This window comes from Ammospiza caudacuta, chromosome 4 (assembly GCF_027887145.1).
Source record: "Ammospiza caudacuta isolate bAmmCau1 chromosome 4, bAmmCau1.pri, whole genome shotgun sequence".
NCBI classification, from domain to species: domain Eukaryota; kingdom Metazoa; phylum Chordata; class Aves; order Passeriformes; family Passerellidae; genus Ammospiza; species Ammospiza caudacuta.
This window is the reverse complement of record NC_080596.1, coordinates 50,442,104-50,464,487: the sequence shown is the minus strand read 5'-3', so window position 1 is coordinate 50,464,487 and position 22,384 is coordinate 50,442,104. Positions and strand designations below refer to the sequence as shown.

At 37.4% G+C, this 22,384-nt stretch overlaps 1 protein-coding gene across 7 annotated transcripts in view; it reads right to left on the bottom strand.

Annotated features, from left to right (window-relative positions):
- CLOCK (clock circadian regulator) overlaps positions 1 to 22,384 on the bottom strand; it is a 64,858-nt gene that overhangs the window by 26,228 nt on the left and 16,246 nt on the right. For 5 of the 7 annotated variants that reach the window (XR_009274702.1, XM_058804247.1, XM_058804251.1 and 2 more), the window contains 5 exons: positions 9,509 to 9,619; positions 7,192 to 7,282; positions 5,453 to 5,512; positions 4,901 to 5,049; positions 695 to 786 (listed from right to left, as the gene is read on the bottom strand). Coding sequence is in view for 5 of the 7 variants with exons in the window: in XM_058804247.1 (XP_058660230.1) it covers positions 695 to 786; positions 4,901 to 5,049; positions 5,453 to 5,512; positions 7,192 to 7,238 (348 nt within the window). In the remaining 2 variants the exon portion in view is untranslated. Of the gene's footprint in view, positions 1 to 694; positions 787 to 4,900; positions 5,050 to 5,452; positions 5,513 to 7,191; positions 7,283 to 9,508; positions 9,620 to 22,384 lie in introns of those variants that run through there. The other 2 variants (XM_058804250.1, XM_058804252.1) reach the window with 2 other exon arrangements.

Below are 22,384 nucleotides of genomic sequence, written 5' to 3'. Positions count from 1 at the left end.
ATCAGAGGATTCTTTAAAAAATTTTTAGAATACCAAAACCCTGAACGTTTTTTGTATCTGTGCATCAAAGCAAAGGTTTAACTATGGAATGAAAATTAAAAAGTTTTTGTTAATTTGTAATACTTTTCATTTAACTATTATTAAAAATTGTTTCATTAACAAGATATAAATTACTTATGCTCATTTTTAATGAAAAAATAGCTTATACTTAAAGTTTCTTCCTGTAGTTTTGCAACTAATCACGTAATCTTCAGCAAAGTAATGCTCTCACACAAGTTTTGGAAAGAATAGCAAGTAAAGAAATTAAAACATTTATTGCTCACAAGTTACATGGATATGTTATGCCTTTTTCATAATTAGGATTTTTAACTTAGGCTTAGTAATTCTTTCTCTAGTACCTTCCTTATGTTGATAATTTAAAATATCCACTTGGACAGTAAACACCTTCATTTATGGACTTGCTCTGTTACTTTGTTTATTTAATTGAAAATGTAGGTCAAAGAAAATCTGCTTTTCTGAAACAAAATTCTGACACTCTGAATACGTAGGAATTTTGACGGTTTATCTTCATGAAAACATATGGTTACAACCCAAGTATGAGAATAAAAGGCATGTCATCAAACTGAAAAATTTCATAATGGAATGACTCCTGGTGAGGAATTATTCTACCCCCAGAAAACCAGAAATAATATACCTCTAACATTAACTGTGTGAACTCTTCATTACTAAGGAATGTTGGTTTCCAGTCCTGTCGAATTTCACTGGCGTCTGATTGTGCAGTAATTTCTACAATCAAACACATACACAGTGTAAGGATTAACACTTCCAAAAGCCGTTTTTTCCCCTAAACTACATATACATAGTTAAGAAACAGCAGAAAGTTCTCCAGTCTCCTCTGCTGTTCATTCATTACATGCAGATATTGCTCCTTAGAAAGAAAATAAATGTCTTCTCCTCTGTCATAATTAAATTTGTTTTCTCTTTCCTTCAACCAGTTTGTGTTGCAGCCCTGCCAGGCTTCAATGTAATACTGAAGTAATGGACTTTGATAGTGAAAAAATACTATGCTTTCCTCTGAGACTATAATAAAATGTTTTATTAAGAGTGTTGTTTACAAAGGTTTAGAAAGCCAAAATTCCTAATCTGTTTATGTAATTTAAATGGCTAATGCTCAAGTATTCTGGCAAATCCTTGTCATTCTAACCCTTGCAAAAAAATTGTCATTGTCGTTTCTCTTCTTCCTGCTCTTTTCTGGTTAGACTCAAAAAAGAGTAGTTTTTCAACCAAGATTGTTAAGTGCTGTATGACAGACTCCACTCTAGAATTCCTGCCTCTTACAAACATACAGATGAACCTGGACATAGAAGTAGAGATTAAGCAGAGATTCCTGAAGGAGTTGAGAAATTTACAGATTAACTTCCATATATAGGTGAGAGAATCAACAGCTGCTAAGCAAAGCCTGACCCAGGGTTCTGAAAGTGATGCTTCCTTATCAACCAAGATCCAGAACAAAAAGAAGTGAGACCTCACAGTGCTTCAGTTTTGATGAATAACAAGGGCATCACAGAAGTGCTGGTATTAACAACAATCTTGGACAAGCAATTAAGTATTCAGACAAATCAAAAGAACCAAACCAATTTTTAAGGTTTTTGATTTTTAAAGGACAAATCTGCACAAAGATCATAAGCTAGAGTTTCAGTTAAGGTGGTTTAAAGAGCCAGAAAACCTGGAATTGAGTTAAAATATGCAAAGGGCTAGAGCAGTTTGTAATTTTGTTTACCACACCAAAGGAGAAAAACTTTATAAAAGAGCTTTAGACTTAACTAAAAGAACAGCAAACGACAGCAACGTCATGCAAGAAACTGGCCAAAAGTGGAAAGCTGCAAGAAGAGGTGAAAAAAACAACAAATAAGACTTTCCAATTATCAGATCTCACAAAACATAGAAATTAATCAGGCTCTTGCAATCTGTTTTGAAATGGTAGCACAAAGCAGAAAGAGTGGGCTGGAGAATAAATGAAACCTAAGCATAACTCCAAATGTAGCTTTTCAGTTAGCACAAAGATACTGAACACTAAAGGGCAAGTCAAAGGACACAAAAATGAAAAGCTCTGCCACCGAAGTGGAGGCAAAATTCCAGGGACTTAGTGCATTCATTCCACAGAACACAGATAATCTTTACTTCAAACTGGGAAAGTCTGATTCACTGGCTCATTCTGGCCCTTATAACCATCCTACATCAGAATTTAAAAAACTGTCTTTTGCACTAGAATGGGTTTATGTTGAATAAAAGCTGAAGTTCATGCCTTTAACCCACCATTCTGAAATACCACAAGTATAGGTGTTCTTTTATATTTTCCATCATTAGAACAAGTATGACAGAGGCAAACAGAAACCAACAGAAAGAATCTGTTTCACTTGGTACCTTCAGAGAAACACCTAGAAATTCTGTCAAAAGGTTGCGCTCATGGATAAATGACAGTAGGGCCACATTTCTGAGCCAGGTAACAAAAAGAGCATAACCAAACTTGCACATTAAACTTCAGTCTTCAAGTTCTCTATCTGAAGTATGCCTACACCAGCATTGAGAATTCTCTAAAGAAATTGCTAGCCAAGCCAAGATCTGTACCATTTCTCTGTGGGCTGTAGGAGTATCAGTCAACTACCTGCAATTATTCTACTTGCAGTTAAATTCCTCAGTATTTACTAATTTTAAAAAATTTCTTGTTTACAAATTCAAAGAAATACGACAGACAGTATTAGTCAAAGAGAAGCTCCCAGTGATACAATTTCAGTGTGTTTAGTCTCCCATATTTTCCCAGTGAGAAATCCACACTGGCCAACAACCAATTCAGCTAGTTCATCTGGAGCTGGTGCCAGAGTACCTAGCTTGGATAATGTGGAGATAGTCCAGAAAGAGCCAGAAGCAATGCAGTTAAATCCTGGTGGCTGAACACAGTAGGATTTCAATCATAAAGCTGCTACTCAGTGCTGAACAATCCATTTATTGCTAGGTCATTCAGCTCTATTGTAACATATCCAAGCACTTCAGAAGATAAAATATTCTTCTGAACTTTGCCAACACTTTATCCAAAAACATTTTAATGTAAAATACTGCACAGCAATGCTAGTAAGGATGGGCAGCCAGAGCTTTAGGGAACTTAATATGATATGTGCAGTCACACAGAGCTGCATTCTGTCACACCAAGTGAAGGACAGAAGTGCCATGCCTTAAAAGGCAACCATCTCCAGAGCTGCTTTTTGCCCCTTTATTAAAAAATCAAATCTCAGAAAGCACTTTGAAGAAAAAAATATGACTGGTGCTGCTGGCTGGCTGACACACATTTGTTCTATGTTTTGTGGCAGGAATCAGCAAGATAAATTAATTTTGAAACAGAACTGATTTTCACAAAGCCTTATAACCTAAACAAATAAATTTTACACAAGGAGGGCCTTCATACTGCTTTTATTTTTGTCATGAGACACATGTATCTCAGATAATTAAAACAGCATAATCAATATTTCATTGGAAAGGAAACCCCCAAATCTATGAATTCTCATATAAATTATATCCCCCTCCTCTTTCATTTGAGTTATGTTTACAATTTTAATAGCAATATTCAGTACACATTTGGTGTTACTGAAAACATAACACTAATGGAAGAGACATGCTAGGGCATGGAAAAACATTTCTCATACCTTAAATTGACACATATATTGTTGATAATTACATAACTATTCATCCACTTAATAGCTTTACTTATTTTATAACCTTATAGCTACTTCTTTTGACCCTACTGCTTTCTAGTTAGTATGTGTTGCAAGAAATTATCCAAGGAAACTATTTAATTAGCAAAAGAGTCCATTTTCTTTGGTTTTCATTTTATTTTTGACAGTGTGAACCACAAGGTGCCATATTAAGAACAAGTGTAGGAGCAGGAACAGAGATATTTTTATATATATAATATCTAACAGCCACAAACAAGAATACACTTGGTGGAAGAATTTTTTTCATGACAGAAATAACAACTTGTAATAAACTTCAGTACAACATATCTGGGTATATCCCACCATGGGCTGATGCAAACAGCCAGAGGAACAAAGCATAGCAAGGATGTTCAAGGATATTGATCGTTCTGACATTTCACACGACCTTTAAATAACAACACACACACATACACTCAGTGGCTTATACACCCATGCATACATCTTAAAACTTTAAAATTTAGCTAATGTATTTGTAGATTTTTCTGGCATTTTTTCCCAAAAAAAAGCAAAAATGCCTACACTCCTGGTCTCTCTGCTCCAGTATTTCACTTTCTCTTGTCAAGCAACCAACTCAGAGAAACATTGCTGGAAACCACAATGCCGTACTGCCTTATCACCTTTGTTTAAGCAGCAAGGTGTGTAGGCACTTGAGATGACAAGAAGGAGCACTAACTTCTCTGGGACTAGCTTGTCAGTGATTTATCTTGCTTCATGTAGAACCCAGAGCAACAAATCAACTGTTCAAGTCAGGCTTATCTAAATAACCAAATAAGTATTTCCAGCAAGTACTTCCAGTCAAAGGGATCAGCAGTTTTCCTGTGAAGCAAAACTTTTAACAACTTGCACCAACATCTGTCCAGAACAAAACACTTCGAGGTTATTTCAAAAATAAATCTTCTCTTTGTGAAATAGATTTCATTGACAAGTATGGGACAAAACAAATAGTACTGGCTTTTACATAGTTATGTCTCTGCTACCCAGATGATCTTAAGAATATCTTTCTCCAAAAGCGCTTCACAACTTTCTGACAAATTCCTTAAGGAAGCTGCAAAATTTTTAATATTAAAATACATTTTAATAATATAATGTATCACTTAAAAAATTAAGAATTTATAAATAACATTTATTGTTACCTTTGTGCTTCCGTAAAAAGTCAATGCTCTTCTGCAGCACAGTGGATTTATCCATCTTCCGAGCATTACCTGGAAGCATGGAACCCAACTCTTTGATAAGCACATTAAACTGATCTCGACGTTTCTTTTCGGACTTGTTTCTAGACACTCTGAAAAGCAAATATGAAAATGTTTTATAAAAACTGTGAGACTTTCTTATAAGCTGTATATTACTTTCAGGTTCCTGAAGCCAACAGCCCCTTTAGAATTTCTGCTGTGATAAGTGTCACAAAAACACCTACTCCATATCTCAGACAATATTTTTGAAGAATGGCTTCCTCCTCAAAGAACAGTACAGAGAAGCCTTTGGAATAAAATATCCTTTTTACAAAACACAATAACTGAATCAAAATTATAAATATACAATATACCTGAAAAATCACAGTAGAAGAAATGCTGTTGAGTAATATGGTTATTATTAAGAGTAATCATTTTATTGTTTAGAAATCACACTGATAAATTAAAGCCTAAAGTACAGAACCTTTCTTAGCTTTAAATAACTTCAAAATTTACCTTTTTGCTTTATCTTTGTCATCTTCTTCCACCAGCCCATCAAAAATGCTTCCGTCATTTCTGAAAGAAACAAAAAGAACTAAATGTTGGAGTGGAAATTCCTCTCCTTTAAAGTCCAATAACAAAGAAGGAGGAAGGGGAAGAGCTGACTATTCACTATCATAATCTCTATTACATCAAGAAAGCAACTGTTTTACTGTGATGTCTCACAAGGACCATAATCAGTAACCTGAAGCTAAGTCTTCTATGTTCTGCTTGCATTTACTGAAGAAAAAGCAAAAAAACCGTCTATTTCTGACACAACTGTTTCTCAAAAGAACTTACAGCCCCATACAAACACTTAATCGAACAATGCTTAAATTCGGTTTTCTCTCTTCTTGATTACTGGCATTACCTTACCCTTTTGAAAACATGGGAGAGGACATATATGATTTATTTTTACTTACTGGCAATTTCCATTCCAATTACTGAATATACATTTTTCTTGAATTCTGAAATACTATTAGTGGAAGAGTGCTAAGGAATATGTAATACTTCATCCACATATTTAATTTCATAAATACACAATTAGTATCAATGTTAAACAGTAACTATTCATTACATTTTCTTCCTCAATAAGTATCACATAACTTTCTTAGCTTGACAACTGTCCATCTACTGATAAAGAGGGGTTAAAAAACCAAAATAAGAATGTTTTCCTTTAAAGATGCCTCAGCATCCTTCATACAATTCCTTTGTTTCACTTCCTTTTGCTTTGAAAGTGAAGTCAAAACTGTTCTTCTGTTTCCCAAAATTGCTGTATAATGGACTTTCACATGTTACTTCTCTAACTTCTTCCTGCTTTCAGTCTATTTAGGGCTGTCCACACTGACCTCTGTGTGTCTACCCTGACATTTCTTACTCTAATATTTCCTTCCCTTAAGCCAAGTAACTTTTCTACAATGCTTATCTCATCTCTCTGATTTATCAACCATCAGGCAATTTTACTGTACATTATGATAAGCAGTGATGTTAGGAAGTTACTATTTTGTATGCTACTACATAACATCAAGCTTTTAGAAGCAAGTCATACATTTAAAAGGCTGAAGGTTCAGTGAGATGCCACAGAATTTCACTACAAGAACCGACAAGTTAAACAAGCATTATAGACATTTTACCTTTTGCTTTTCTTCTTTTTTTTTTAATTGTGTTTAACTTGACATAAATTAGATGCAAGTTTCATTTTCTAAAGTCTCAAAAGTGGTAATATACAGAATATTAAGTACAGATGTTCACCTAAGCTGCTAAGAGAGTGCAGCTCAAGGAACCAAGCAGAATCAACATACCTCAGCTATTACTTTTCCCTTGAAATAGGTTAGCAGGTCACTTTACAATCATCTACAGCAACACTAATCATTTAAATGTATTTGCTTTTCTTAATCTAAAACTGAAGTACTGAAAAAATTAATAGTTCAAGTAAACCTTAAAAATCAGCTCAGCTTGCACAGATGTTGTTCCAAGGCTGAAAACAAGTAATGCATTTTAAGATTAACCTCAGGCAATTGAAGTCACTATTTCCAGTGGCTACAAAATGACACATCTAGCAACTACCAAATTAACTTTGTCAAAAATAACCAAAACCTCACTCTTTAATTTTTTGCATAAGTTGACATCTAAATGTACTAACTGTACAAAAAAATACTATTAAAGAAATAACTGAACAGTAATTCTCCCAAAACTCTCCATATCTATAAACATACCTGTCTGCAATGGAGCTCATTTTATGGGTGCTTATGGTAAAAAACATAACATAGCACACTTTAGTCTTGTGGTAGACATTTGTACGCTTGCCTGAAAGAGAAGAAAAAGTATCAAAATGTGACTGAGGGAAAAAAAATGTGTTCTTTGTTAAAGCATACTAGCATTTTCATTTGCTCCTAATCCTCCCCTCTCTTCCAGCCTTCTCTCTGCCCTCCTACCTCCTCTAAAGCAGTCTCCATTACCAGCATAACCTGGGCCTTAATACCTCATTTTACATGACAGAGTTGAAGAGAACATTATTAAGGCTACAGTAAATAAGTCTGCACTAAACCAATACAGACCTCTTTACGACTCTGAATTCAGATATAGCTTTTAGTTTTTATCTGAACTTTTTCCTAAAGAACCCTCATAAGTTTGAGGGCTGAACAGATGTTAAATACACTTAGCAGTACATTGTACTTAGAAACACTGCAAATAGAAAGCACTTGGGATATCGTACTTTAAAACTATAATTTATTCTTACTGTACTTCTTCTTGAGCACATTGTTATCATAGACATGTAAAAAGATAACAACAAGATACTGATTAGACTGTGATCTATGTACTGTGCGAAATTTAATCTTACCATATCTAAAAGCAGTCACTTACTCATGACAGGAAGTTTTTAGTTTTCCAGATGTGCATTTGACTTTTAGTTAAGAATGTGAACAAAATATTAACAGTGAGAGAAGGAATACAACACAGGTTATGAAAAGGCTAAATTTAAATTCAAACATAAAACAATAGAATTAAACCTGTTTCTTTCATATGAAAAGTCAGTTTTCAGAGGCTGCTCAAATGGAGCAGCAGGACTGTAACATTGGCACTGATTAGGGAACAACTGTTTGCAGCATGTTTTATAAGAGCTGAACTTGCCGATCTTCAGGAATTTTTAGCAGGCTACAAACTTAATTGTTCATTTAGTGACTCAATATTTTCTGAAAAAGATTTGTTTCTGAGAGTACTAAAACCAGTGGAACTTGCAGTGTCAACACCACAAGAAATACGGCAGCAAAAGTCTGAGGAACAAACTGAGGAAGAAAGCTTGGGATTAACCAAACTATCTCTGCATCTGGAACAGCCACATACTGTGTGGGTTTCCTTCACAAGAATAGCATTTTTCACCACAACGTTTCATAACTTGAGTGCAGCAGGAAAGTAAATGGGAGAGCTGTGCTGCAGCAGAATGTCTTCCAAAGCATGTCACAAGGTGTGCTGGTGTTTCTGCTCAAATTGCCACTTCTTCAATTAGTATGGACCACTTCTGCCTTGCCTTCACCTCCAAAATCCAGTGCTATGAAGACACACTGGCAGCAAACCACTTCTTCCCTCCAATTCTTCCAAATAACAACTGCACTGGCCATACTGACAAAATAAATTCCCCAAATTACTTTGCCAAGTAACAGAGTTGTGGCATTTAAAACCAGCCATAAATGGCATGAGAAAAGTGAATTGTGAAGAAGCGTCTGTTTGAATTTTTGACAAAAGTGTGCAACAAGAGACAGGCTGCTCAGCAGTAAAAGCTAACTATTGTGACTGGCATGGAACTAAGTTTACAATCAAGACAAAAGCTATAAACTCGTTTTCATTTAACTTACATGGCAAGCACTAATACAACTATGCACTAATTACACTTCTAGCTCTGTGTTAATTTTGATACAGAAATGGCACCTAAAATTATAGGGATCAAGAGCAACGTGAAATTCTGTAAGAGAAATTATACACTTTCCCTAATCTGCAAAAGAAAACCACCTGTACAGCTAAATACAGAAAACTTCTACTTGTGACATAACTGACATATTCACGATGCAGAATCAGAATTTAAAAGTCAGTATTTTTTACTTTAAGAGTGCTCAATTCCCAGAATTCAACAAAATCATTCATTACAATCTACAGATTCTGTGTCAGAACCGACAACCTAGATCTGGTATCCAGACAGAGAGTTTAAAGTACTGAAAAGTACAGGAAATGCACCTGTAGCACACTGGTTTCTCATCTTTCAAGGTTTGGCCCTTCTCTCTTTGCATCCAAATTTGCAAGACACTGAACACTCTCAGTGCTTATACATGCCAAGGATAAGACTGCAGAGATAATGCCACCAAAACCAGTCAAGCTGAAAGCAAACACTGGGTAAATAAAGGACTATGTCTATTTTCTAAGATTCAAATTCAGTCATGTTCTGGAGAGCAAAAGACACTACTTAACACTGCTACTCAACCCATCAGTGTTGATAACTGAAAGCCATGGGAACCTTATCAATGATAAGAACAGTTTTACCTTTTACACTTTGGGACTCGTTGAAGTATGAGGTTTAGGGATGAAACCTGGCTCCCGTGAAGAACAATGTGGAGTTAGAGGTATCCTCTTCAGCATAAAATAAATTCCAAACTGTCAAAAAATAACAATGGAGAACTTGAAAATCAGTGAGTTTAAAAATTATCTACTTCTTAATTTTTTAATAAAGACAAGTAATTGTTTTAATGAGCATAATCTCTAAATGCTACATTCTGCTTATCAAAAATAGCTCAAGTATTTTACTTTCTGAATTGACATTGCTTAAAAGTTCTTCTTGATAAGCAAGACATTCTGACACAGTTTTATCTTGGCTTTAAGCTATCACTTTATGCCTATATCTTTAGCCTTGATGTCCTTTTCACTTTCGAACTTGGTATCACTCATATCATCTACCTCTTCACATCCACTTACACTACCTTCAAAGTGTATTTATACACCATTATTTAAACATCTTTTCACTCAAGTTCTTATTAGGGTCTCTTCTGGCTTTCTGTGTTACATCTCCTCTCCAAGTCTCCAAAATTGTTATTCTCAGGACTCCAGCAAGTGCAGAATGCTGCTGCTGTTCACAACTAGCAAAGCTGTCCAGTTGCATTATTATTGCTTCTTCCTCAAACACTGCCATTAACTCTTTGTTTAAAAACCCACTTCAAAATCAATTCCTAGAATGTATCACAAACTTGCTTCACAACTGAACTTCTTCCCAACAAGAACTCTGCACTGACATAAGTGATTGCCTACTTCCAGTCTCTTTATACAATTACATTTCATTTATAGTTACTTCCCTTGAACCATGCTGCTTTCCACATTTTTAAGCTACATGAAATCAGGTTTTTTCCCTCTCCCTGTTTCTATCTGCCTTGCTTACTGTCCTGAAAATAAAACAAATTCACTACAACGTGTACTTCTTCCATTTCTAAAAAATGTTATTTTAAAGTATATTAAAATCTAAAAAGGAAGCTGGAACCTATAAACTAAGGTTATGCTACTTGTAAATTCATTGATGACTTTTATGGAAAACACCAGAATTATCACTTATTTGATTTGAAAAGTTAGAGTGCCTTCTCCTTGCACCTAACAGAGGTTCTCAAGTAGTTAAAATGCAGATGCAAACATTAACATAGAAAGTTAAAGCATAGCAGAAAAATCTGCCAAGAGGAGAAAAACAATTACAGTGTGATTCAATGAAGCCACTCGTTCTTGCATGGCCAAATAACCTGCTGGCCCATTGACCTACTTTTTTAGGTGTTTACAGCCTCCTCTCCTATTCTGTTTTGTTCCATTTGACAAGTGCAAACATTAATAGTGACAATGAGTCCCATGGAAGTCTGCAACATGAAACCAGTGTTTTTAAACTGCCTGGAGTGGAACAACTCTGCCAACTCTCACCCAGTGCCTAACAGAGTTCTAATGATGAAAATTTTAGACCTCCTCTCTGCAGTATGTAGAGGTGCATTTCCTTTAAATCACCATTACACACTTAAGACAAACTCTACAGGTCTTAATCACAGAACCATCTTTTATAATGTCAATAAAGGGAGCTCTTACACATATTTCAAAAAGGGATTTTAAGAAGAGCAGGAGAGGAATATGCATATATCATAAAAGAACACAAGCAAGCCTAAGTCAGACCAAAAGAGAAGCTAATCACAGTGGAAAAGCTTTTGTTGCCAAAACCACATAGATCTCTAACTCAGTAGAAATGGCGTGCATGTGAAAGCCAGCAGAAAGGTTAAAACGCCTACATGCCAGCACTGGCAGCCACAAGTGTTCAAAGGTCATCATTCTGTCTGCATAACTCATTAGTTTCCAAAAAAATTAATTATGTGTGTCTTGACACTATGTGTTTTAAACACATTCAGGCATGTTTATCAACTTTTCTGTAACCAAGGTGGCTAGAAACTTACTATCTTAAAGGAAGCTGAGGTCCTCAATCAAAAATCTTAGTTGCTGCCATGGATGTGCAAACCATTACTACACAAAATTGCTCAATCTGTAGAAAAATTACAAAAACTAGCAATACTGCAAATTCTGCACTATGCTGACTTATCACTCATGGACAGGCAATAAGTTATTGGGTCCCAATTCATTGTTTGGCCAAATAAAAAAGGTTCTCAGAAAGTTACAAGGTAAAAAGTCATAATACAACATAAAGTAATAAAGTTAACACCATCTGATAAAAAAATACCATTTTTTTTAGACTGAAAAAATTTCAGTACCTTCAGTCCATTTTATTAACAATATTGGAATGCACATTGGTAATATTAAATATTGAAAACAAATTCAAAGATTGACCAAACTCTGAAATTACTGTACAGTCTTGCTAATGACAAATGTTCTGTCAGGACTGGACTGAAAAATGAGTGGGACAATGGTGAATGCATGGCCTGTATTTCATTTTGTACAGAGTCAGTAACTGAAATCCCTATGTCTCCAGCACTTCACCATAATGGTAACACTGAAAAATATTTTTGAGGAAGAATAAATGTGCCTCTATAAGTACTGTTAAAAATTTATACAAATGCCTTGATTTATGTAAAATTTATATCATGGCATACAAATAATACTTAGATGATTTTGCAGATTACCACCCCCAGAAATAATGTGAGGTGACTTGTATTATTAAGGCAAATAATTTTACACCAGGATTATCACAGGAAAAACATATGAAGCAATACAGTTTTCCAGCCCTACAGTCTCTTCAAACAGAAATTGATTAATTTCTTTAATACAACCTGATTTGTCTGCTATAATCCAATTTTGCCAGGGGAGCAAAATAGTTATTAAAATCATTGAGGATTAGCTGTAGAGAAGATCTTGTTTAAAGAATCAGAGCCACAGCACCCAGTGCCCTGCAGAGCTCTTAAGAGTGGTCACTCAGCAGGGCAAGACCAAGAGCAGAAACATCACACTGAGCAAACAGCTGAGCAGAACTTGACTCCCAATGTAAGCACAGTGTCAGAAGCCCTGTTCATTATAGAGATCCTGAAGACAATTATAAACCTTCCTGATACTTCTTTCCACGAGCTTCTGATCACTTGGATAATGAATTTCTGGGGTTTTACTCCACTAGGACATCATACCATAATTAGGACAAGCAGCGATCCAGCTATTATCTCCAGCCCAGAATAAAACGTCACTATCACTCATATTTTCCATTTTGCTTTTTGCTTCATTGGATCACCTCCAGCCCAGACATTTTTCTCTTTACCTTCCTCTTTTTTGGAGGTGGAGTAGAGGGGAGAAGAAAAAGAAGAATTTGTTCTGCTTTAGTTTCTCTCCAGGAACCATAGCATTTTGTAGAGCAAGAGACCTTTAGACAGATAAACCATAAGCACTTGCTCTCTAATCACATATATTTTGGTCTAATAGAACAAGTAAGCAGCTTTCAAGGTAGCTGCTCCTTTGCTGTTGTATATACACCAACAGAGAGCAAATTAGGGCAATGACTGATTAATCTTTTCTTGCTAATCAAAGGCTGTCTGTGAAAATACTATGTTTTTAAAACTGACATGTCTCCTTTTTTACCTCAAAAAAAAAAGAAAAAGGGCAATTGGAAAAAATCAAAAGATGGGGCTAAAAGGAACTTGAAGGAACTCAGCATAAACTTTGCAGCTGATCAGCTGGTTATTCCAGCAGCTGGGAACAGTCACATAATGCAAGCTTTCCTCTAGCACACCAATAAATCAGTTTTTGGTCTGTGCTTGCACAGAAAAGATGACAACATCCTAGAAATGTCATTTTCTGAGATAAAACATGCTATAGCAGCAGGTGTTCATCTTCCAGTGCTTCAGAGGACAAAAAAGGAGAGGGCTGCTTCTAGCATGGATGGATCCCAGATGGCTTTTAATAGGAAAATTTTGAGTGGCCATGAGTAGTCTGCTGTGGATGAGCAGCTTCCTTAGGTCCATCACCTTCTCAGAGAGTACTCAAGGATATATAGTGGAGAAAGTGCAGTAGAACGGAAGACTGGTGGTGTGGGTTGCCATTACCTGAATGGCAGTCTCTCATCTGCTACTGAAGGACTTTTGGTAAGAGGGTAAGTCCAAGCAGTCAACAGGAGAGATTAAATGCCTGTTAGAAGGCTGTTATGGTAGTAGTTAGTGATATCGCCAATTTAGTTGATTTATAATGACATTTGAAAGAGTGCACACTATTTGTGTACCATCATACACAGTCCATAGCAGCTAGAAGAGGCTACAGATCACCTTGAATAGCAGAAAACATGACAACAGCGGTAAAAAGAGGTTAGGTTGTTAGAAATGGTTTGTCACATAGATGTGCCCCAGTCTACTCCCTAACAAGGTAATGGACCTAAACAAGCTGCTCAAACAAATTTGCTCAAAAGTCACTGCATAATATCTTCATAGAAAAATTAATTCTGAGGTTTACAGGAAAAAGCAATTCTCTTCTGCCTGCTTCGTGTATTAGACTGTCCCACCATCAGGAGAGAGATTTCTCTAGGAATTGGGACTGACCACATTTGCAATTTCCATCTCTCTAGCTCACAGAAAAAGAAAACACTCCTTTGCTCCAGACCACATTTGGGCTGATCTCTGCTTGACCAGCTGTCCTGCAGCCACTCTTCTACCCTCCTCTGCAGTCTCTATCTCTTTCCCCTTACTCAACACAGAGATGGCCCCATAGCTCCCTCCCTGATAGAGTGCAGCTCCCTAATCTTGGCCCAGACTGCAGTGAAGATGCATGCAAGAAAGCTCCAATAAGGCTCAGACCTTTACCTGAGCTACAGTGATTACACACTGGTGGAATTTGCAGCCTAGAGGGATGTGAATCAGGTGAGCAGTAAAGTTAGGCCTCTGGAGCAAGCCCGTAGGAACCCCAGGAAACCTGCCCTCAGGGACAAGGGAGAGCAACAAGCTGGCAGATCTGTAAGGATGTCCTCCATAGAGCACAAGAGCTAATGATCTCCAGGCACAAGAAATCAGGCAAAGAAGACAAGACTCTAGCAAGGATGAGAAGAGACTGCTGGTCAAACTAAAGGGCAAGACATTAACGCATCCCTCTGCTCTGTCCCAGGACAAGTATCCCGGGAAGAGTAGACGGATGCAGCCCAGGTGTGAAGGAATGGGATGAGGGAGGCCATGGTGAAGCTGGAGCTGAACTTGACAAGGGATGCAAAGCATAACACAAACAACATCCATAGCTATATTAACCAGAAAAGGAAGGTCAAAGAAGGTGTACACACCCACTAAACAAGGCTGGTAAACTGGTAACAACAGATAAGGAGAAGGCTAAGGTACTCAACAACTTCTTTGCTTCAGTCTTGGCTTGCAACATCTCTTCCTATGCTTCTTAAATGGATGGACTGCAAGACAGAAACTAGAGGAACAAAGTCCCTTCCACTGTAAGGGAAGATCAGATTCACGATCACCTGAGGAACCTGGTTATACGTTAAGTCCATGACACCTGATAAGATGCATCCTGGAGTCTTGAGGGAATTGGTTGATGTATTTGCACAGCCATTCTCCCTAATATTTGAAAAGTCGTGGCAATCAAGCTAAGTTCCAGGTGACTGGAAAAAGGGAAACATTGAAACCAGATGATCTTTACAGTGTCTTCCAACCTAAACTATTTTATAATACATTCAAACTTGGCCCACACTTGCCCATGTATGCCACTGAACTGGTCTCTGACTTACCAAACTGACTTCTCCAAACATCCTCAGACCTGCTACTTCATCAGGAATTCTCTAGCAATCTGGGCTCTTGGCCTGAGCCTGGCTTCCCTCCAGCTCCCTGGGGGTGACCAGTAAAGCACTCAGCAGGTTGTCAGGTAGCTAATAATTGGTCCTTGGCTGTGGGGTGCTGAAGCACTTACCAGGCTTTTTTCCCCTGCATTGCTTTCCAGGCTGTATTATCTTCACCTTCCAAGATTCCAGCTAACTACACTTACAAACAGCTGAGGTGTTGTTTATCTGCCTCCATCAAACTACTAACAAAGATACTAAAAGAGAGTGATACAATACAAATTTTCGGAGTCATTAATAAACAAGCTCCCCAAATCAGAAAAACAAAAAGGACAATAAGAAATAGTACCAACCCAAGTTTATAAGATAAATTTGAAAGGCAGCATTTAGTAACCTAGCCATCAGAACCAGCCATTATTCTTCTGTAGTCTCATTTAAAATATTTTCTCAGTCATTTGCATACAGTTCCTTACAAGAGATTCCCTTCCTTCAATAACAAAGCTGTAAAAGTGAGTGGAAGAAATAATGTTTGCAAATCATGTGCAACTAGTCTGTACAAAAAAAGACAGTGGCTACATGTTATGATCCCACTAGCTCCCATTTTTTTAAGGCCTCACCCTTCCTTGGCTCCCACTGGAGGCGCACATCCCTTTAGCTCTGGCCACATACTGAAGCAGATTTGTGAAACTATGTGTTTAAAAGAACACACATATCACACAGTTTTAATAAGAACAAAATAATAAAGAAGACATTTTAAAAGTGTGGCTCCACCTATCTTTGAAAATTGGCACAGCCAAGAAACATTACCCCTCTATAAAGAGCAGGAACATCTTAGCTACATCTCCCACTCCTGGTTCTATAACATGGTACCTGGGTTAGACTTGAGTATGTGTTGTGTTTGCACATCTAAAATAAAATATATATTTCATAATCAAGTCTGGCTTTAAAGTACTCCTACTGTCTCTTTAAATGGTGCTTAAAACAAAACCAGTACTTCCTAACAAGAGTTTAGGTCAGGAGAAGCTAATTACCAACCTGCTAGTGTTACAATTCAAAACTGAAAACTTTCACATCCCTGCGGAAATCTCCATTTCCTTTAATGGAATGCTGAGAAGATACAACTTGCAGTCAGCTAACCAGCTGAAGAACAGACCCTTAATTGAAGCTCATTGTGCTGAAGAAAAAAGTGCAATAGATAGGGTCTAAGATCTGCAGTCTGCTATTCTCTAACTGGACCCATGTAAATTGGTACCTTTTACAATGAACAAATAAAACCAAACTTCCTTCTTCCAGTCTCTTAGATGGAACTGAGAAGGTAGACAACTGACAAGTTTTTTCCAGAAGTTCAAAAGGTGAAAAAATTACACACACACATTCTGAAGTTTAAATTCCCACTGAATATTATAGCTATCCATAAAATTATTTACTACCTACAAATAATTTTTTTCCATAGAATAAAGTTATCAGACAATAAAAAAAATCTTTACTTGATGATTTCTCAATATTAACAGAAATTTAAAGAAAAACCTTTAAAATAACACTACTGAGATGGAGTGGGGATCTATTTTGAATTAGGTGAAGTGCCTGGAAGAGGTGAGAGGTCTATAGGGCCAAAGCTGAAGGAAAGCCGCATTCCAGAGACAGCAAGGAGACAGAGAAAGAAAAACAGAAATTACTGCAAGGTCGATCTGCCCTAGACCTAGGAATTCCTCTGATAAAGAAGAACTAGTGCTAAATGTCACGCGGAATGAATATGTATGAACTTATTGTGAAACTGTATGCATATGCATTTAGAAGGGGGATAAAAGAAGACCCGAGGTCTTCAGAGGTACGCTTGCCTATTGGGAAGGCTTGCGTCCGGCGCACGCCGCAATAAAGCATACCGGGCTTTACAACTTTTACGAAGTTGTGAGGTTTCTTCTTTTCTCCGCAAAACACTACCAAGATATATATCCTGGAGTTAAAAACACTTTGATACAATTAATCCAATTTAAAATGTGCATATTTATGAAAATGAGCATTATAAATTTTAGATGTTTGATATCACACACAAATGTTAGCTTAACAATCAATTTTCCTAAAATGGTTTGTCACATTTTCATCAAAGCAAAAATACTACGAAGAATCCTAACAAATCAAACCAAAGAAGAAAAATTTATTAAACATTTAATTCCTATACTGGAAAATAAACATGGCAATTCACCAAGAAATGAGACAGAACAGAGTCAAACATTGGTTTTCCTCTACCCCAATAGTAAAAGGGAAGAATGAATAGATACAGAAAGTCAACTATTTTTTGAAAACTGTCCTGGAGAAAATTAATTATCTATTTCAACAGACATAACTATTACGCATTCAAAGCAAGATAACACCAAGAAAATTCTTCTTTCATTCCATGCAAAATTTCTGTTTGGTGTTGATATAAACGCAGCCTTAAGTTTAGAAAATGAGACTTTATCATTGTTGTTATTACTGCAACAACACTCAGCTATCCACCTCAATTACTCTTCCTGAAATACATGAACCTACACATTACCTGAGCACTTCAACTGCCAGACTTTTAGCATGCAGATGTGTCTTAAAAGTTGGGAAAGGAAGCTAAAAAGAGATTATAAAATTCACACAAATGAATCTTTCCAAAATTCAATCCTAGACCAGAAAAAAATGACCCAATTAAGATTTATTAGCTTTTACATTCAAAACAACAGTTCTACTTTTTACATAAAGAAAGAGAAAACTTGAGTCAAAATTTCCTGCTATGCTCTCATTATGCCATTCTAAAATTTTCAGAAATCAAGAAAGTCAACAGTTGACCAAGAGGGTCTGTAAGAAGATATGCAAATTATTTCTGCACCCAATGCCTTTATGACAGAATCACAGAATGGGTTAGGCTGGGAGGGACCACAGTGGGTCACCCCATGCAACCTCCCTGCTCAAGCACAGTCATTCTAGAGCACAGTGCACAGGGTTGAGTGAGACCGCTCCGGAGTACTTCCAGTGAGGAAGACTCCAAAGACTCCCTCGAAATCTGTTCCTGTGCTTGTTCACCTCCACAGCAAAAAAGTTCTTCCTCTTCTTCCTCTTCAGTAGTTCTCTGGGTTCCCCTTTTTGCCATTTCTGAAGAGCAGGGTGACATTTACTTTCTGCCAGTCCTCAGGTACTTCTCCTGATTGCCCTGACCTCTCATGAGCAGCCTTACTATGGTATCCACCAGCTCTCTTAGCACTTGCTGATGCAATCCATCAGGGCCTATAGACTTGTGAATGTTCAGTTCACCTGGGTGTTCTCTAATCCAATCCTCCTTGACCTCCTTGAGGGAAAGTCTTCCCTCCAACATTCCTTTACCCAGGTCTCGTGAGTCAGATATTCCGGAGAGCTGGTCTTGCCAGCAAAGACCAATGCAAAGAAGTTGTTCATTGTCTGCACCTTTTCTGCATCCTCTGTCACCAGGGTCCCTTTCCATTTAGTAAGAGGCCCTCATTATCTTAGGTTTTTCTTTTGTTATTTATGTATTCGAAGAAGCCCTTCTTGTTGTCCTTGACATTCTCAATCAGATTTAATTCCAGGTGGGTCTTGGCCCTTCCTGCCATGTTTCTACTTTGACAAGTACTTTATATTGATTCCAAGCAGTCTGCCTCTGCTTCCATTTCCTGCTTATTTCCTGATTACACTTGAAAAATGACAACAGTTTTTTATTCATTCATGCAGGTCTCCTGCCCCCTTTGTCCAACTTCTTGCTTATTGTTCTTGAGCCTTAAAGGAGTCATGCTTGAATACCAACCAGCTCTCTTGGACTCCTGTTCCCATAGGATTCTTTCAAGAAGATCCCTGAAGAGGCAGAAGTTAGCTCTGCTGAAGTCCATGGTTGTAATCTTACTCGGTGCCCTGCTTCATCCTTGCCCTTTACAGTCCATAAAGGATATAGCTTATAAGTCTTAAATCAGTTTTAAGAGACATCAAATTATTTTATATCATCAACTTACTCCTTTTAGATACAATTATCTAGCAGATCCAGAAACACCTTACTGCTGCTCAGTTATGCCCACATGAAAAAGTGATGGGAGGGGTCAAAGGGGAACTGGCATACCAGTTCCAGACAACTAAAAAACATGCCAGACAACTAAACAAAATGAACTCAAGGGATTTTTGTAGGTGGTTTTGTTTTGTTGGTTGTTTTTTTTTTTTTTTTTTCTTGTTTTGCCCTCTTTTCTGTGGTTGGTTTTCTCTAAATAGGAGACAAAGACTTATTCCTAACTTGTGGTCAGGGTATTTACCTAGAATGTGGGAGAAGTACGACTAAGTACTTCCTCTGAATTTGTCCACCACGGATGAAGAATTACCACATGAAAGATAGCAAGAGCAATACCCACAGACCACACAGGTAACTGCATGGCTACAGAGACCTGGCACTTCACACCCTAACAGCTACTTTTGTTAGTAAGCACTTTTACCAATCTCCTTGATCAAGCCAAAAGTTTGTGTAATGTTAGCCTTTGATCATCACTCTGACCACTCATTTCCACGGCCACATTAGATTTCCTCTCTTCAGCTAGCAAAGACAATCTCATGAATGATTTATACCAACATCAACTATTTGTAACACAATTATGCAGGGATACCAAATGGACATAATTTTTTTTTTCATTGACAACAGTTGCTAATAGCAACAGCCAAGAACATATGACAGGTGTTTTAGAAAGCCAATATTTTATTTGAAATTTAATTATCTATATCACACAGAAATGCATACATGTAAGTAAAAACACTTCTAAAAATATTTAGTGCTAGTCACCACTTTACTTTTTACAAGTTGATTGCACAATCCATGATCTGTGCAGCTGTGGAAGTGCTTCTGGTGCCTAAATTTCCCAGCATGGGTGACTCATGCACAGCTAAATTATTCTGTAAGGCTCTTGTGAAGAGTGGACTGTTTGCCTGCCTGAAAAATGGAGTAGGCAGTGTACTTCACTGGAAGCATCTTCAAAACGAAAGAAGTGAGACTTCACATTTCCATAAAATGAGACAGTTGGAAAATTTTAAGCTACAACACTGAAGTGTGGTCCAAGTCAAAAATTACCAAACAAGCAGCTCCACCTCCTCCCTACCTCCACCCACCACTTTTCCCAGAAGTCCTGCACATCATTTTGAAGACCACAAAATGGTCTACAAAAGGAAAATGAATGAGGTAACCTAAAAAAGGACCAAACAAAACATAGGAAGCACTAGGGGATGGTCATTTCGGTCTATTTCCACTGTAAGAGAAGAGCAGGTTTGGGACCACCTGATGAAACTGAATAGGCAAGTCTATGACCTGATGAGATGATGCTGCCATGCCACTCTCCATCATACCTGAAAAGCCATGGCAGTCACACAAAAACCCTGTTGACTGGAATAACAGAAACTTTATTTTTTAAAAAAGGGAGATATGAAGATCCAAGGAACCACAGAACAATGAGCCTCACCTCTGTGTCTGGGAAGATCATGGAAGCAATTTTAAGGCACATACAACAAGCAGGTGATCAGAGACAGCCAGCACAGCTTTACTGAGGGCAAATCATGCCTGACCAATCTGGTGGCCTTCTATGATGGAGCAACAGCTGATAAGGTTAAAACCAACCAAAGTCACCTAAAGACTTCTGTAAGGCTTTTGACATGGTCCCACACAAGATCCTTTTCACCAAATTGGAGAGACATAGGTTTAAATGGTGGACTGTTGGAGGGAAAACTAACTGGATGGATGGACACAGCCAGAGCGTTGTGGTGAACGACTCTATGTCCTGATCAAGGCCAGTGACAAGGGCTGACTATATCCAGCTCCCAGATCCTCAACACAAGAAAGACATGGATATGTTAAAGCAAGCCCAGAGGAGGCCACAAAGATGATCAGAGCACCTCTCCTATGGAAGACAAGCTGAGAGAGCTGAGGTTCTCCAGCCTGAAGCAGAAAAGGCTCCACAGAAACCTCACTGCAGCCTTCCAGTACTTGAAGGAGGCTTCTAAAAAAGAGGGAGAGCAACTTTTTACACAAGCAGATACAGAACAAAGAGGAACAGTTTAAAACTAAAAGAGCAAAGACAGAGATTAGATGCTGGTAAAAAATTCTTTATTCAGAAGGTGCTGAGGCATTGGAACAGGTTTTCCAGAGAAGTTGTGGATGGCCTATCCCTGGAAGTGTTCGAAGCCAGGTTGGATGTGATCCTGAGCAACCTGATCAAGTGAATGGCATTCCCTATTCATGGAGGAGAGGGATTGTAACTAGATGATCTTTAAGGTCCAAACCAACCCAATGATTCAATCCAAAAAATATGTGGCAAAACACACTTCTGTATTAGCATGCTTGCAATTATATTCCTACGGTTAACAGGACTTTAGCAGGAGTAAAGAACTTAATTTTCTAGAATTATAGTGCCTGCCAGATCTTTCAGTTTATCCCTCAATAAAACTACCTGCTATTGAAAAAACAAGCTTACACTGTGAAAAAATCCTCTACACTATATTTAGAGAATTCCAGATTTTAATTTCCCTGCAGAAAACACTGGAGTTAGTCTTTTGTCAGAACTTTCAGCCCAGAAGAATCTGGGCTCAACTGGAATTACTGTTGCAAGACTTGAGATAAAGAACAAGTACTTCATGTCACAAGGGCAAGAAGTGCCTTAATAGGGAAGGGGACCACCCCCCCCCCCCAAAAAAAAAAAAAAAAAAAAAAACAAAAACAAACAAACCCAACCAACCAAACCAAAACAGAAATACAACTCCCAAAAAAAGCAACAAACCAGAAGAGTTTTGCAATTGATACAGAGAGGAAGTAACTCTTGTTTTGGCTTAAGAATAACCAAAACTAAGACAAAAACAAGTTTAGTTTTATTGTCCCTAGCAACTTTCAGCAAAACACTCAGTAACCACTTTGGGTATAGATGCTAAATATCTTTTTGCCACCCTGCTACAAGCAAGAACCAAAGGAAATAAAACCAGCCAGCATTCAGTCACATTGGACTTGTTCAGGTAGAAATTACATTCTGGTAACAAAAGAGATAGTGCTGCATGAACTAATCAAAAACAGCAATGCAGCAACAGAAAAAAAAGTATATAAAATCAACTCAAAATTTAATTTACTTTTACTATAATCACTCTGCATATATTCTTATATGGAA